This window comes from Sebastes fasciatus, chromosome 17 (genome assembly GCF_043250625.1).
Source record: "Sebastes fasciatus isolate fSebFas1 chromosome 17, fSebFas1.pri, whole genome shotgun sequence".
NCBI classification, from domain to species: Eukaryota; Metazoa; Chordata; class Actinopteri; order Perciformes; family Sebastidae; genus Sebastes; species Sebastes fasciatus.
Window position 1 is genome coordinate 27,895,702 of NC_133811.1, and position 14,305 is coordinate 27,910,006.

The window sequence follows — 14,305 nt, forward strand, 5'->3', positions numbered from 1 at the left end:
TTTCTTCCTGTACAAAAGGGGAGAGGGGATTTATAGTTGGGACCACAGAAGAAGAAATGAAGAAGGAGGGGCTCTGAACTTTACATAAATAAACTGTAACCAGATCAATTTTGTTTAATTATAAAAACCAAAGAACAAAATAGATATGGGGTACATAATGACCGTTACACAAACCTGCAGCCGGCTGGACATTTTCAGTGACTCCTCCTAACACATTTTAAATGTTTGAATCACAGATTAATGTGACCTCCATTATTGTAGCTCATCAACGTGGCAGTTGGATATTGGTTCATATTTATTTTTATTTTACATTATTCATTCAAAAGATCATATATTTTTTTGAGGTCGGCATGTGAAAACGGCAGTAACATTTTTTGACGGATGACATTACCAAGGAGGGTGAGGGGATAGAAGATAATATATACAAGTTCTTTGCAACTGTTAAAGATAGATGCACTTTTTGCAATTGTGAGTGAATGGGAAACTATTGAACACGTGTTTGTAGATTGTTTTCATGCTACTTTTTGGTTTCATTTACAGAAGAACATAACAAAGATTGAGATATTACTCACTGTCAACAATCCCAGTTTTTTGGCAGACGAGATTTACATAATTAATTTGATTATTATCCGAGCAAAATATTAAACACATAAAAAAATGATGTGGCTTAAAAGAATACCCTCTTTTTTATTTTTAAAGATTCTGATTTTAAAACATATTTGACGATGATTGATAACTTAAAACTCAAAGATTCTGAATTGACTAAAACTATTAAATTGTTTAGATATGTTACATTTATTCCAATTGTTTATTAACAGACCCCAAATGTTTTTTGTTTGTTTTTTATTTTGTTTTTATTCATCTTTTCTTTTCCTTAAAGGGACTATTTGTAACTTTCTAAGCGTATAAATGTAGCGGGTCGTTACACATGCGCGTTCGCATATGTGTTACGTTACCCTCTCGTTACCAACCGGGTGCCGGTGTTTCCTCTGCTCTCTCCGGCTGCGGGCGGAGAGAGCAGGGAGACACGCTGGAGAGCCCCGCTGCTTCAGCCTGCACTTAGGCAGGAAAAGCCAACACTAGGATCAGCATTGATTCATGGAGAGACCTTCGTCTGGTCAGCTAACATTACTGCCAAGCAGCTGAAATATAGAGTGATATTGTGGTTTTAGCTGACTTGTGTCGCCTCACTGTTTTGAGCGATGCTCGTTCAGGTATATTGAGAGCGAGCAGGCGCGATCTCTACGCTGACTTTCGTTGATTTCACGGCCACAGGTGTTGCTGTTAACAAGCATTTCTGAAAGTTACAAATAGTCCCTTTAAATTGTATTTGTTGTATAATTTATTTATAATTTATAATTTATTTTTATATTATTTTTATACTGAAAGATCTGAACATGCGATTATATTGTATTGAACTTTTGAAATAAAGTATTAAAAAAAAAAAAAGTATGGTGACGACCCGGAAGTGATTTTCTTTACTGTTTTTAGCAAAATGGCGTTTAGCCTGGTTAGCTCGTTAACGAGTCTCTTTGTTGTCCAACAGTTCTGATCCATCAGAGCCTCTGTGTGTCTGGATCAACCTGTCTGAATGGACTTTGTGCTCTGAAGGTCTGACCTCTGACTCATCTCCCGGTAGCCTACAAAGCTACTGAAGTTAGCTTAGCATGCTAGCTGGTTAGCAACACAGCTGCTAGTCAGAGTGACCGTTTGATGGAGAGCAAACTGTGTTTCTGACGGAGTTTGATGGAGAGCAAACTGTGTTTCTGACGGAGTCTGATGGAGAGCAAACTGTGTTTCTGTATATGTAAAATGTGTAAAGTCCAAATTCCAGGATTGTGGTGAAGCAGCGACTAACTGCTGAAGAGATAGTTGGACTGTTTGAAAGAAGGATGGAGGAACTAAGAGACCCTCAGCTTCAGTTACACAGAGCAGGTTGGTTTCTCCCTCAGATCTGTTCTCAGCATCTATATGACAGAAAGTATTTAAACATAAAGTACAAAGCCCTGTTTCAGGCTCAAGGTTTTCAAGTGAAAACGGTAACATTAGTGAACCCTGAGAGGGAAACTCTGAGGTTTCAGTTACAGGAAGAGAGGAATATAACCTCTGAGCTACAGTCTGACCTGTAGTTAGGAAACCTGGACAGTGAGACAGACCCGCTGGACTGGTGGAGAGACCACCAGAGACTATGAGGAGTGTTAGGGCCACATTAAGGGGAAAAAATCTGAGATTTCGAGAATAAAGTTATAACTTTAGGTGAAAAAAAAGTCAGGTCCGTGTTGTTCTTTCTTCTGAATAAACTCAGTTTCTTGCACAATCTTCAAGGTCCTGATACTGATGATGATAATGTGGTGCTGATGTGCCAAAAGATGAAGTATTTGGTTATTTGTGAAACCTAAACTAAAGTATAACTTCACAAGATGTTGCTGAGTGAACACTGTGAAGCTGTTTGATGCTCAGTGGTCTGTAGAAGTTCAATAAGGAGGTTTTGAGGTGTGATGTGAATGAACGACAACATTTCTCTGTAACGTCTCTGTGTGTGTTTACTGTTTTCCTGCAGACGACCAGCAGCTGTTGGTGGTTAAAGAAGAGGTTCCCACTGAGCAGCAGGAGTGGAGCTCCAGTCTGGACCAGGAGGACCCAGAGCCCCCACACATTAAAGAGGAACAGGAAGAAATCTGGACCAGTCAGGAGGGAGAGCAGCTTCAAGGGCTGGAGGAGGCTGATATCAAGTTCCCATTCACTCCTGTCTCTGTGAAGAGTGAAGAAGATGAAGAAGAGAAACCTCAGTCCTCACAGCTTCATGAAAGACAAACTGAACAGATTGAAACAGAAGCTGATGGAGAGGACTGTGGAGGACCAGAACCAGCCAGGAACTCAGATCCAGATACACATGTACAGCCAGATACTGGAGACTCTTCTGAACCTGAGACTGATGACAGTGATGACTGGAAGGAGACCAGAGAACCTCAGTCCGGATTAAACTCTCTGAAAAATGATGAAGTTCCTGTCACTAATTTGAGATGTAGTACCGGTGAGAAACTATTTAGCTGCTCTGAGTGTGGGAAAACATTCGGCATCAGTGGAAATCTGAAGAGACACATTATATCACATACTGGGGAGAAACCTTTCAGCTGCTCAGTGTGTAAGAAATCTTTTGCACAGAGTGGAAATTTACAGAAACACATGAGAATCCACACAGGAGAGAAACCTTTCAGCTGCTCAGTTTGTAAGAAATCTTTTGCGCAGAAAGGACATTTACATAAACACGTGAGAGTCCACACAGGAGAGAAACCTTTCAACTGCTCAGTGTGTGATAAAGGTTTCAATGAAAGAGGAGATCTGAAGAGACACATGAGAACTCATACCGGAGAAAAACCTTACAGCTGCTCAGTTTGTAAGAAATCTTTTGCACAGAGTGGAAATTTACAGAAACACATGATAACTCACACAGGAGACAAACCTTTTAGTTGCTCAGAGTGTGGTAAAGGTTTCATTGAAAGAAGAGATCTGAAGAGACACATGAGAAGTCATACAGGAGAGAAACCTTTCAGCTGCTCAGAGTGTGGTAAAGGTTTCATTGAAAGTGGGGTTCTGAAGAGACACATGAGAACTCATACAGGAGAGAAACCTTTCAGCTGCTCAGTGTGTGGTAAAGGTTTCAATGAAAATGGAGATCTAAAGAGACATATGAGAACTCATACAGGAGCAAAACCTTTCAGCTGCTCAGTCTGTAAGATGTCCTTTACACGGAAACAATATTTACAGATACACATGAGAATCCACACAGGAGAAAATCCTTTCAATTGCTCAGTTTGTGATAAAAGATTTATCCGCAAGGCAGTTCTGGAGGTACACATGATAACTCATACAGGAGAGAACCCCCTTTAGTTGTTCTGTTTGTGATAAAGGTTTTATACAAAAGGTAAATCTGACATACCGCATGGCACATCACAAGGGAGGAACCATTTGGTTGCAGTTTGTGTGACAACCACTGACTTTCCTCTGGCCTCTTATCAGAAGAGAGCTCTCTCTCGCACTATGTGTTTTAGGTCTGCCCTGTCCCCCTCTGAGTGCCTGGAGCACCCACCAGTGGTTGCGTTAGACTTTGTTGTTGTTCGTCATTTTGACAGACATTGAAAAGAAATGTGTATTAAGATCGTAATAAGTAATGTAATAAGACATTTAAAAAAAAAATTGTAATGATGATGAGATATAGGCCTATTTAAAGGTGGAGTCTGTGATTCTAATCCAATACACGTTTTGTCAAATTCAGCCGATATTTCCTCACAGATCGCTGTCCGTTCTGTGTATGCTGAAAAATCGAATGCCATTCTTTTTTTAACATTCAAAGCTTTTATTGAGGTTTTCGAATGAAACTTCAAATGTCTGTTAATACAGGTGCAATCCTCCCAGTTTTTCTGACCGCAGTGAAAATGTAGTTTTTGAAAGGCTAAACGCCAACAAATAATGACTGAAGCAGAATATTTTGTAAGATAAAACATATCGTGAATTTTGGAAATGATTACATCTACTTTTTTTTCAATAAATTTAGACTTGTGGATTGAGACAAATATAGGGACGAGGACTGAGCGCAGCAGTAGAATCTCCTAAACAACTTTTATTTCAGTCATTTACAGTGTTTTCTAGTTTTGAAACTGCTTTTATTTCCATTTTGCACAGGACCTGATAATTGATTGATACATTTGACTTGGTTGTTGTAGTTTGTTTATCTGGTGATAAGTTGATGTTTTGACAATATGTATTTTAAAGGGTTTACATATTCTGTATATTTATCTGTTTGGAGCATATTTACTGAGTAGAAAAGTAAATATCTCCACCTACACTGGCTCTTGTTCTTTATTATTTATATATATTCATGCTGCTGCGGTGATAAACCACATAAAACGGCTCGTTTTGCGCTGACTGGTGCCACTCTCCACCTGCATAATCTGATCCTCACTGGCGTATGCGGTGGCCTTGACATCAGACGGCCCAATCCGACAGCAACTGAAGTCGTTATATCGCAGTCTTCTAGACAAGACCAGACTCAATTCACAAAACGGTCAATATACCTCGCATCAACCCTTTCAGTTATTTCCAAACTTAGCACAGCTAACTTTGACTCAGCTAGTGCTAGCGTTCACATTATTCATAACCATATTGATTAGCTTACTTTGGAAACCTACGTCATAACATTACAACAACTTATCTGGACCTTGTATTGAGAAATTGTTCTGAAGCTGTTGTTTCCAAGTTAGTAACAAGTAATTTAAGATGGCAATAATGACATTATATTTATAATTCCTGAATTAAGATTTAAAAAGGGGGCATGGACTATCAGATCAAATGTCAGTATTCACATGATGGCAATATTACGGGCACTTTGGTGAGTAGAGGACAATAAACCAGGTCATTCAGTCATATGCAGTGACTCGGCAGCAACGTTAACTTCAATAAAAGAAGGTAAATCCAGACCTGATATACTGACAGAGATCTATCAAACACTATACAAAATTCACAGAGCAGGGTGTGAGGTGGCTTTTATTTGGGTACCAGCACACATGGGTGTTGAAGGAAATGAGGAAGAGGATTAATTTGGCAAAGAACGCTGCTCCTGTGGATAAAATAGAAATAGCCCTATACAATACGGACCATCAGAATATACTTCAATCATAAAAGAGTCAGTCTAGGAAATATGCCAGAGTACATGGGGGAAAATAGGGGGAGGTCTTACTTCACAATACAGGAAACAGTGGAAAAAGCTAAAAGACATTTTGCCTGCAAAAGAAAAGATACAGTAGTCACAAAAAGGTTGAGGCTTGAGTATCGTGGGCTCAGGAGATGGTTGGGTCTGATTGGGAAACATCCAGATGGCATATGTGAGTGTGGAGACTCAGAGACAGTCAGAGCAATAATAATAATAATAATTTTATTTGTAGAGCACTTTTCAAGCACAGAGTGCTTTCCAAGGAAATTCACAACATAGACAGCAGAATAGAATGAAACATAAATAATGAAATAAAAACAATAGAATGGGTAAATAAAGAAAAAATCACATACATATTCATACAATTACATATACACATACATACGCATATACATCAGCACACAAGCATACAAAAGACCCAAATTCAGCCAATTGGAAAAGCCTCATATGTGATTAAAGGCACTTCAAAATGAATTCTAAAAGAGACAGGGAGCCAATGTAGAGAGGCCAGAATTGGTGTAATGTGAGATAATCGTTTAGTTTACTCAGTACTAAGTAGTACTTAGTACTTTACTTAGTACTACTCACTTCAAAGGAGAAAACTGTTCAGAGGCCTGGGAGCAACTGGAGAAACCTTACCTTTACCCTACGCACATTACTCAACCTGGATAACTGGACTAAAATGAAGAAATATCTGCACCATATTGGACTATATAAAAAAATATAAGTAACTGTTAAGACTTAAAAGGATCATTTGATAACCAGTAGAGGGCAGTAATACGCCTTTAAAGCGTCTAGTCTGCCAAATCCATAAATTTAAGGGCTTTTATTTTGTAGGTTACCCACCAAGTTGTAGCGGAACCGGATGTTCATCTTTGAGCAATATGGCGCCTGACGTGAGTAGAAACAGCAGAGTGTCTTTATTGTCCAACAGTTCTGATCCATCAGAGCCTCTGTGTGTCTGGATCAACCTGTCTGAATGGACTTTGTGCTCTTCAGCTTTTATTCTGAAGGTCTGACCTCTGACTCATCTCCCGGTAGCCTACAAAGCTACTGAAGTTAGCTTAGCATGCTAGCTGGTTAGCAACACAGCTGCTAGTCAGAGTGACCGTTTGATGGAGAGCAAACTGTGTTTCTGACGGAGTTTGATGGAGAGCAAACTGTGTTTCTGACGGAGTTTGATGGAGAGCAAGTTTCTGTCATTGTGGTAAAATGTGTAAAGTCCAAAAGCTGAGAGCGTTGGTGAAGCAGCGACTAACTGCGGCTGCTGAAGAGATATGTGGGCTGTTTGAAAGAACGATAGCAGAGTACGAGGAGGAACTCTCTCGATCAAAAGAGGAGAACGAGCGACAACAGAAACTACTGGACGCTGTTTTCAACCCTCAGCTTCAGTTACACAGAGCAGGTTGGTTCTCTTTACTTCTTCTCTCTCTGTTCTCTCTCTGGTTCTACCAGAGCAGGTTGGTTCTCTTTACTTCTTCTCTCTCTGTTCTCTCTCTGGTTCTACCAGAGCAGGTTGGTTCTCTTTACTTCTTCTCTCTCTGTTCTCTCTCTGTTCTACCAGAGCAGGTTGGTTCTCTTTACTTCTTCTCTCTCTGTTCTCTCTCTGTTCTACCAGAGCAGGTTGGTTCTCTAGTTCGGACTAGAACTAGACTAGATTCGGTATCTGAGAAGTCGGTGCATTTCATGAGTCGGCCTTCTGTGGGTCAGAGGTCATCACTCCTCAACCCCCAGGAATGTTGTTTAAAATGTTCAGCAGCAAAAATTAACAGTTTTGAAGCATTTATAGATTAAAAGCCAAGAAAGTCTGAAAAGTCGCTAAATGAAGCGAGAAAGTCACCAAGTTTGCTTCTATACTCTTTGATAGTAATAAAGCAATTAATTGATTAATAACTAATTCTACAAAGACAATAGGCATTAATACATTTCTTTACAAATGTATAATTAATCTATGAATAAACGGACTAAATTACAAAGTAATCCATTATTTGACATTTGAACAGGGCTGTGTATTGGCAAGAATCTGGATACGATACGTATCATGATACAGGCGTTACGATTCAATATATTGCGATACTGTAAGTAAGTCGATATCTTGCGATTACTTCCAGGAAAACTGGCATAGTATAAAGAACCTGCAACTATATGCATAAAAGAAGAACCAGAACAGAAGGATCTGCATTTGTATTTATCACAGTCCATGTGACATCCAGCATCATAGCACTACTTTTTGCATGTGAACAAATAATTAAACATCGATAGTGTTTTTGAGAATCGATACAGTATCGCAAATCATAATATCGCCATTCTCAATATTTTTGATATTTTCTTACACCCCTACATTTTAATGTAAAATAGAACCTGCACTTACTTTACTTCATTCTGTCCTGCAGACGTCCAGCAGCTGTTGGTGGTTAAAGAGGTTCCCCCTGAGCAGCAGGAGTGGAGCCCCAGTCTGGACCAGGAGGACCCAGAGCCCCCACACATTAAAGAGGAACATGAGGAACTCTGGACCAGTCAGGAGGGAGAGCAGCTTCAAGGACTGGAGGAGGCTGATATCAGCAAGTTCCCATTCTCTCCTGTCTCTTTGAAGAGTGAAGATGATGAAGAGGAACCTCAGTACTCACAGCTTCATCAAAGACAAACTGAACAGATGGAAACAGAAGCTGATGGAGAGGACTGTGGAGGACCAGAACCAGCCAGGAACTCAGACGAAGATGCACATTTTCAACCAGATACTGATGACAAGACTGGAGACTCTTCTATGCCTGATACTGATAACATTAATGACTGGAAGGAGACCAGAGAACCTCAGTCAGGTTTAAACTCTTTGACCAATGATGAAGTTCCTGTCAGTGATTCAAGATGTAGTGCTGGTGAGAAACTATTTAACTGCTCTGAGTGTGGGAAAGAATTTCGCTTCAAGGCAAATCTGAAGACACACATGAGATCTCATACAGGAGAGAAACCTTTCAGTTGCTCGGTTTGTAAGAAATCTTTTACACATGGTGGAGTTTTGCAGAAACACTTGAGAATCCACACAGGAGAGAAACCTTTCAGCTGCTCAGTTTGTGATAAAGCTTTCATTGATAATGATCATCTGAAGACACACATGAGATCTCATACCAGAGAGAAACCTTTCAGTTGCTCGGTTTGTAAGAAATCTTTTACACAGAGTGCACATTTATGGAAACACATGAGAATCCACACAGGAGAGAAACCTTTCAGCTGCTCAGTTTGTGATAAAGCTTTCATTGTTAATGATCATCTGAAGACACACATGAGAACTCATACCAGAGAGAAACCTTTCAGTTGCTCGGTTTGTAAGAAATCTTTTACAAATAATCAAAATTTACAGAACCACATGAGAATCCACACAGGAGAGAAACCTTTCAGTTGCTCAGTTTGTAAGAAATCTTTTACACAGAGTGCACATTTATGGAAACACATCAGAATCCACACAGGAGAGAAACCTTTCAGCTGCTCAGTTTGTAAGAAATCTTTTACACGGAGTGAAAATTTACAGAAACACATGCGCATCCACACAGGAGAGAAACGATTCAGTTGCAGTGTTTGTAACAAAAGATTTGCTAGGCTTCAACAGGTCAAAACACATAAATGTGTTGGTGTCCTCACAGCTTCATCAAACTCAAACTGATGAGAACAGAGAGGCAGAACTTCTAGTCAGCAGCTCAATTGAACAGATTGAGACAGAAGCTGACGGAGAGGACTGTGGAGGACCAGAACCAGCCAGGAACTCAGATCCGTATGTATGTGTATATGTAATTGTATGAATATGTATGTGATTGTTTCTTTATTTACCCATTCTATTGTTTTTATTTCATTATTTATGTTTCATACTATTCTGCTGTCTATGTTGTGAATTTCCTTGGAAAGCACTCCAGATGTTCTGCTGGTTATTACACATTTGCTGTACAAACATTGCTCAAAGCATTTGAATATTTCATGTTTTGTTAACTTGTTTATTTGACTTGGTTGCTGTATTTTGTTTACTGTTCATTATTTTCTCAGAACTCCAAAATGTAATAAAATATTAACCTGTCTTCAAACTGAGTTGGTTGAATCAGTAAAAAGCAGCAAGTGTTTCCCAAACTGAAAGGACTTACTAAAGGCAACACAAGAAGTGAAAGAGCTGCTTCATTCATTCCATATGTGTTTCTTTTTTTCTCTACTCCTTGAAAAGCTATCCCACCATAATGTGCCACAACATGAATGACATTTTCACACATCATTTAATGACATCTCCATGACATGTGAGCAATAGATTCCCTGAGGACGGCCCAGGTTGTGGTTGAAAGCTTCAGGAGCAACAACTAATTTGGACCTCGTGTTGAGAAATGTTTTGAAGCTTTTGTTTCCAAGTTCAAGAATGAACGTTCAAGGTCAATGAATGTCTTTCTTTAAAGAGTCTATTTTAATCATTTATCTTCCTGCGTGTGTTTTTCTGAGGAAGTCTGTAATTTCAGTAACACCTCTGGACTTTTATTTTGAAGGTGCTCCGGAAGCTGTATTATTTACTGAGGCTAACTTCACTCTATTTGATCAAGATGGCGTCCAGCAGCAACATGTAACGTTTTGTTAGCAGAGTCTCTTTGTTGTCCAACAGTTCTGATCCATCAGAGCCTCTGTGTGTCTGGATCAACCTGTCTGAATGGACTTTGTGCTCTGAAGGTCTGACCTCTGACTCATCTCCCGGTAGCCTACAAAGCTACTGAAGTTAGCTTAGCATGCTAGCTGGTTAGCAACACAGCTGCTAGTCAGAGTGACCGTTTGATGGAGAGCAAACTGTGTTTCTGACGGAGTTTGATGGAGAGCAAGTTTCTGTCATTGTGGTAAAATGTGTAAAGTCCAAATGCTGAGAGCGTTGGTGAAGCAGCGACTAACTGCGGCTGCTGAAGAGATATGTGGGCTGTTTGAAAGAACGATAGCAGAGTACGAGGAGGAACTCTCTCGATCAAAAGAGGAGAACGAGCGACAACAGAAACTACTGGACGCTGTTTTACACCCTCAGCTTCAGATACACAGAGCAGGTTGGTTCTCTTTACTTCTTCTTCTCTCTCTGTTCTCTCTCTGGTTCTACCAGAGCAGGTTGGTTCTCTTTACTTCTTCTTCTCTCTGTTCTCTCTCTGGTTCTACCAGAGCAGGTTGGTTCATTAAACAATCTGAATCTTTCTTCTTCTCCCTCAGATCTGTTCTCTCAGCATCTATATGACAGAAAGTAATGAAACATAAAGTTCAGGGCCCTGATTCAGAAAACGGGTCGCCTTTGCAAGGACCCAGCCCGGCACAGAGGACACCAGCTCCACCGGGCGAGCCACCAGGGCGCCCCAATACATGATTATGTTAATATATCTGAGTGAGCAGGATTGTGGTTCAGCTGTAGAATGTAGTTTGAAAGCGAGTTTTCTAAATAGTCTGCATATAGTCTGAATATGAACACTGTAAGCGGACTACTTGATTACTATAAGCAAATTATTTAATGACTGTCCCCAAGCTTTTTGATCTATATGAGCGGTTTCCACTCTACTACTACTATTACATGATAAATGAAGTTTCTTCCTGACAATGAGGCACAAAAATCATAAAAACCTAATATCACCATTTCAAGCTTGACTTTAACATAAAGTCCTGGTTTCCTTAATGTGTGTTTCAGAGTTTCCTGCAGACGTCCATCAGCTGTTGGTGAGTCAAGAAGATGTTCCTACTGAGCAGCAGGAGTGGAGCTCCAGTCTGGTCCAGGAGGACCCAGAGCCCCCACACATTAAAGAGGAACAGGAGGAACTCTGGACCAGTCAGGAGGGAGAGCAGCTTCAAAGGCTGGAGGAGAGTGATATCAAGTTCCCATTCACTCCTGTCCCTGTGAAGAGTGAAGAAGATGATGAAGAGGAACCTCAGTCCTCACAGCTTCATCAAAGACAAACTGAACAGATGGAAACAGAAGCTGATGGAGAGGACTATGGAGGACCAGAACCAGCCAGGAACTCAGATCCAGATGCACATTTACAACCAGATACTGATGACAAGACTGGAGACTGTTCTGAACCTGAGACTGATTACGGTGATGACTGGATGGAGACCAGAGAACCTCAGTCAGGTTTAACCTCTCTGAAAAATAATGAAGTCCCTGTCAGTGATTTGAGATGTAGTGCCGGTGAAAAACCATTTAGCTGCTCTGAGAGTAGGAAAACATTTGGCATCAAGGATTCTCTGAACAGACACCTGAGATGTAATACAGGAGAGAAACCTTTCAGCTGCTCAGCATGTAAGAAATCTTTTACACGGTTTGGAAATTTACAAAAACACATAAGAATCCACACAGGAGAGAAACCTTTCAGCTGCTCAGTGTGTGGTAAAGCTTTTGTTGTAAGAGGAAATCTGAAGGTACACATGAGAAGTCATACAGGAGACAACACCTTAAGCTGCTCCTTTTGTAACAAATCTTTTACACAGAGTGGAAATTTACAGAAACACATAAGAATCCACACAGGAGAGAAACCTTTCTGCTGCTCAGTTTGTGGTAAAGCTTTTGTTGAAAGCGGAAATCTGAAGGTACACATGAGAACTCATACAGGAGAGAAACCTTTCAGCTGCTCAGTTTGTAATAAATTGTATACACACAGTGGAGCTTTACAGAGACACATGAGAAGCCACACAGGAGATAAACCATTCAGCTACTCTGTGTGTGGTGAAGGTTTCAATGAAAGTGGAAATCTGAAGGTACACATGAGAACTCATACAGAAGAGAACAGATTCAGCTGCTCAGCTTGTGGCAAAGCTTTCAGTGAAAATGGAAATCTGAACGGACACATTGAAACTCATACAGGAGAGAAAAGCTGCAGCGTTTGTGACCAAAGATTCAGTTGGCTTAAAGGTAAAATTAATTCCATTAACATAATATTAATATAATGTTTATTGATTGTTCTAAGTAAATTTGTTAATATGTTGTTTATGTTTGTTTTCAGAATCAAAACATTGTTTAATTTTTTTCTGCAGCCAGACCACATGAGACCAAAACGGAATTAAGCTACCTAAAAGAAAGGCCCAACTAAAAAATCTAAATCATTTTTAGTTTTAATGTTTACCATTGCCATTGTGACCGTTGTAGCTGCCTAAGTTCTGTGTAAACTAAACCCACTTGTAGTAAGTCGTGGACTCACTGACGTGAGGTTGCAGTAGAGCTGTGTATTGGCAAGAATCTGACGATACGATACGTATCACGATACAGGGGTTACGATTCAATATATTGCGATTTTTAAAATCTAATTTTAAGAAAGCTGTCATAACATAAAGAGCACGCTATCATAAGCTTAAAATCGGAGTAAAAAAAGTTTATGATTTTATTCAATCAGAACTGGGATTTGCATTTATAACAGTTCCTGTAACATCCAACATCATAGCACTACTTTGAGAAGGCGCATATCTTTGCAAATGCAATAAAGTATTGACTGAGTTAATCTTTGCATGTAAACTTAGTTAGTTAAAAATCAATACAGTATCACGAAACATAATATCCCCATATTTGATATTTCCGATATTTTCTTACACCCCTAGGTTTCAGTAACTCGGAGCTCGAACAAGAAGTGGAGTAGTAACGTTACGAAGCATAGAGAGCCAGAGTAAATGAGTAAAATGTAACAACTTACTGCCTTCATCAACACACTCTTGTCACAGCGTAGGAAAGCACGTTGCTATCGCCAATGTCCAACATTGTTTGGCTCATTTTCTCTAACCAGTGTAGCATTAAAGCACGGTGGAATTATCAAGCCTACTAGCTCGTTACTTAGCTTGCTAATTCTGCCATGCTTTAATGCTACACTGGTAACAGAAAATGAACCAAACAGCCGGGTAGTGGCCAGCAGCAGAGCTGGTTCTAATGGTTCCTCAACCTCAGTCCCCACCGCTCTGGAGAAGGACAATGTACCTCGCTAACTAGCCAGCCATCAATCTCCAGAGCTGTTGAATAGCGTTTTGTTTTTTATTGACACGGTGATGGAGATATTTTGTTTTCATAAATAAAATAAAGGTTGCACAAAGTATTTTTGGTTTAACTTTAGTTTGAGTACTTGTCAATAATGTGTCTGTATTTCACTCTCCCCTGCAGACTTCCAGCAGATATTGGAAGAGGTTCCCCCTGAGCAGCAGGAGTGGAGCCCCAGTCTGGTCCAGGAGGACCCAGGAGCCCCCACACATTAAAGAGGAACAGGAGGAACTCTGGACCAGTCAGGAGGGAGAGCAGCTTCAAGGGCTGGAGGAGGCTGATGTCAAGTTCCCATTCACTCCTCTCCCTGTGAAGAGTGAAGATGATGAAGAGAAACTTCAGTCCTCACAGCTTCATGAAAGACAGACTGAACAGATGGATACAGAAGCTGATGGAGAGGACTGTGGAGGACCAGAACCAGCCAGGAACTCAGATCCAGATAGACCTTTTCAACCAGATACTGGAGATTCTTCTGAACCTGAGACTGATGACAGTGTTGATGATTGGAAGGAGACCAGAGAACCTCAGTCAGGTTTAAACTCTTTGTAAATATTATATTTATATATACACCAATGTTTGTCAAGGCCATCTTCAAA

The 14,305-nt window shown here is 40.1% G+C and overlaps 3 protein-coding genes and 1 pseudogene across 3 annotated transcripts in view; all 4 read left to right on the top strand.

Annotated features, from left to right (window-relative positions):
- Positions 1-14,305, top strand: part of LOC141753821 (uncharacterized) — a 443,535-nt gene that overhangs the window by 29,058 nt on the left and 400,172 nt on the right. The window lies entirely within an intron of this gene.
- On the top strand, positions 1,603-4,844 carry LOC141753814 (uncharacterized). Its single transcript, XM_074612412.1, has 2 exons — positions 1,603-1,935; positions 2,561-4,844. Exons 1-2 carry the CDS (start codon positions 1,893-1,895, stop codon positions 3,889-3,891), a joined length of 1,374 nt encoding a protein of 457 aa, XP_074468513.1. The 5' UTR covers positions 1,603-1,892; the 3' UTR covers positions 3,892-4,844.
- On the top strand, positions 6,593-10,386 carry LOC141753811 (uncharacterized). The gene is made up of 2 exons (XM_074612410.1): positions 6,593-7,115; positions 8,104-10,386. Exons 1-2 carry the CDS (start codon positions 6,923-6,925, stop codon positions 9,366-9,368), a joined length of 1,458 nt encoding a protein of 485 aa, XP_074468511.1. The 5' UTR covers positions 6,593-6,922; the 3' UTR covers positions 9,369-10,386.
- Positions 10,431-12,399, top strand: LOC141753838 (uncharacterized; annotated as a pseudogene).

What these genes read in the sequence shown, in the direction of transcription:
- LOC141753814 (XM_074612412.1), top strand. Translation starts at nt 1,893, where the DNA reads ATGGAGGAACTAAGAGACCCTCAGCTTCAGTTACACAGAGCAG. An exon ending in GCTTCAGTTACACAGAGCAG is followed by an intron (nt 1,936 to 2,560) that starts GTTGGTTTCTCC and finishes GTTTTCCTGCAG; the next exon opens with ACGACCAGCAGCTGTTGGTG.
- LOC141753811 (XM_074612410.1), top strand. Translation starts at nt 6,923, where the DNA reads ATGTGTAAAGTCCAAAAGCTGAGAGCGTTGGTGAAGCAGCGACTAACT. An exon ending in GCTTCAGTTACACAGAGCAG is followed by an intron (nt 7,116 to 8,103) that starts GTTGGTTCTCTT and finishes TCTGTCCTGCAG; the next exon opens with ACGTCCAGCAGCTGTTGGTG.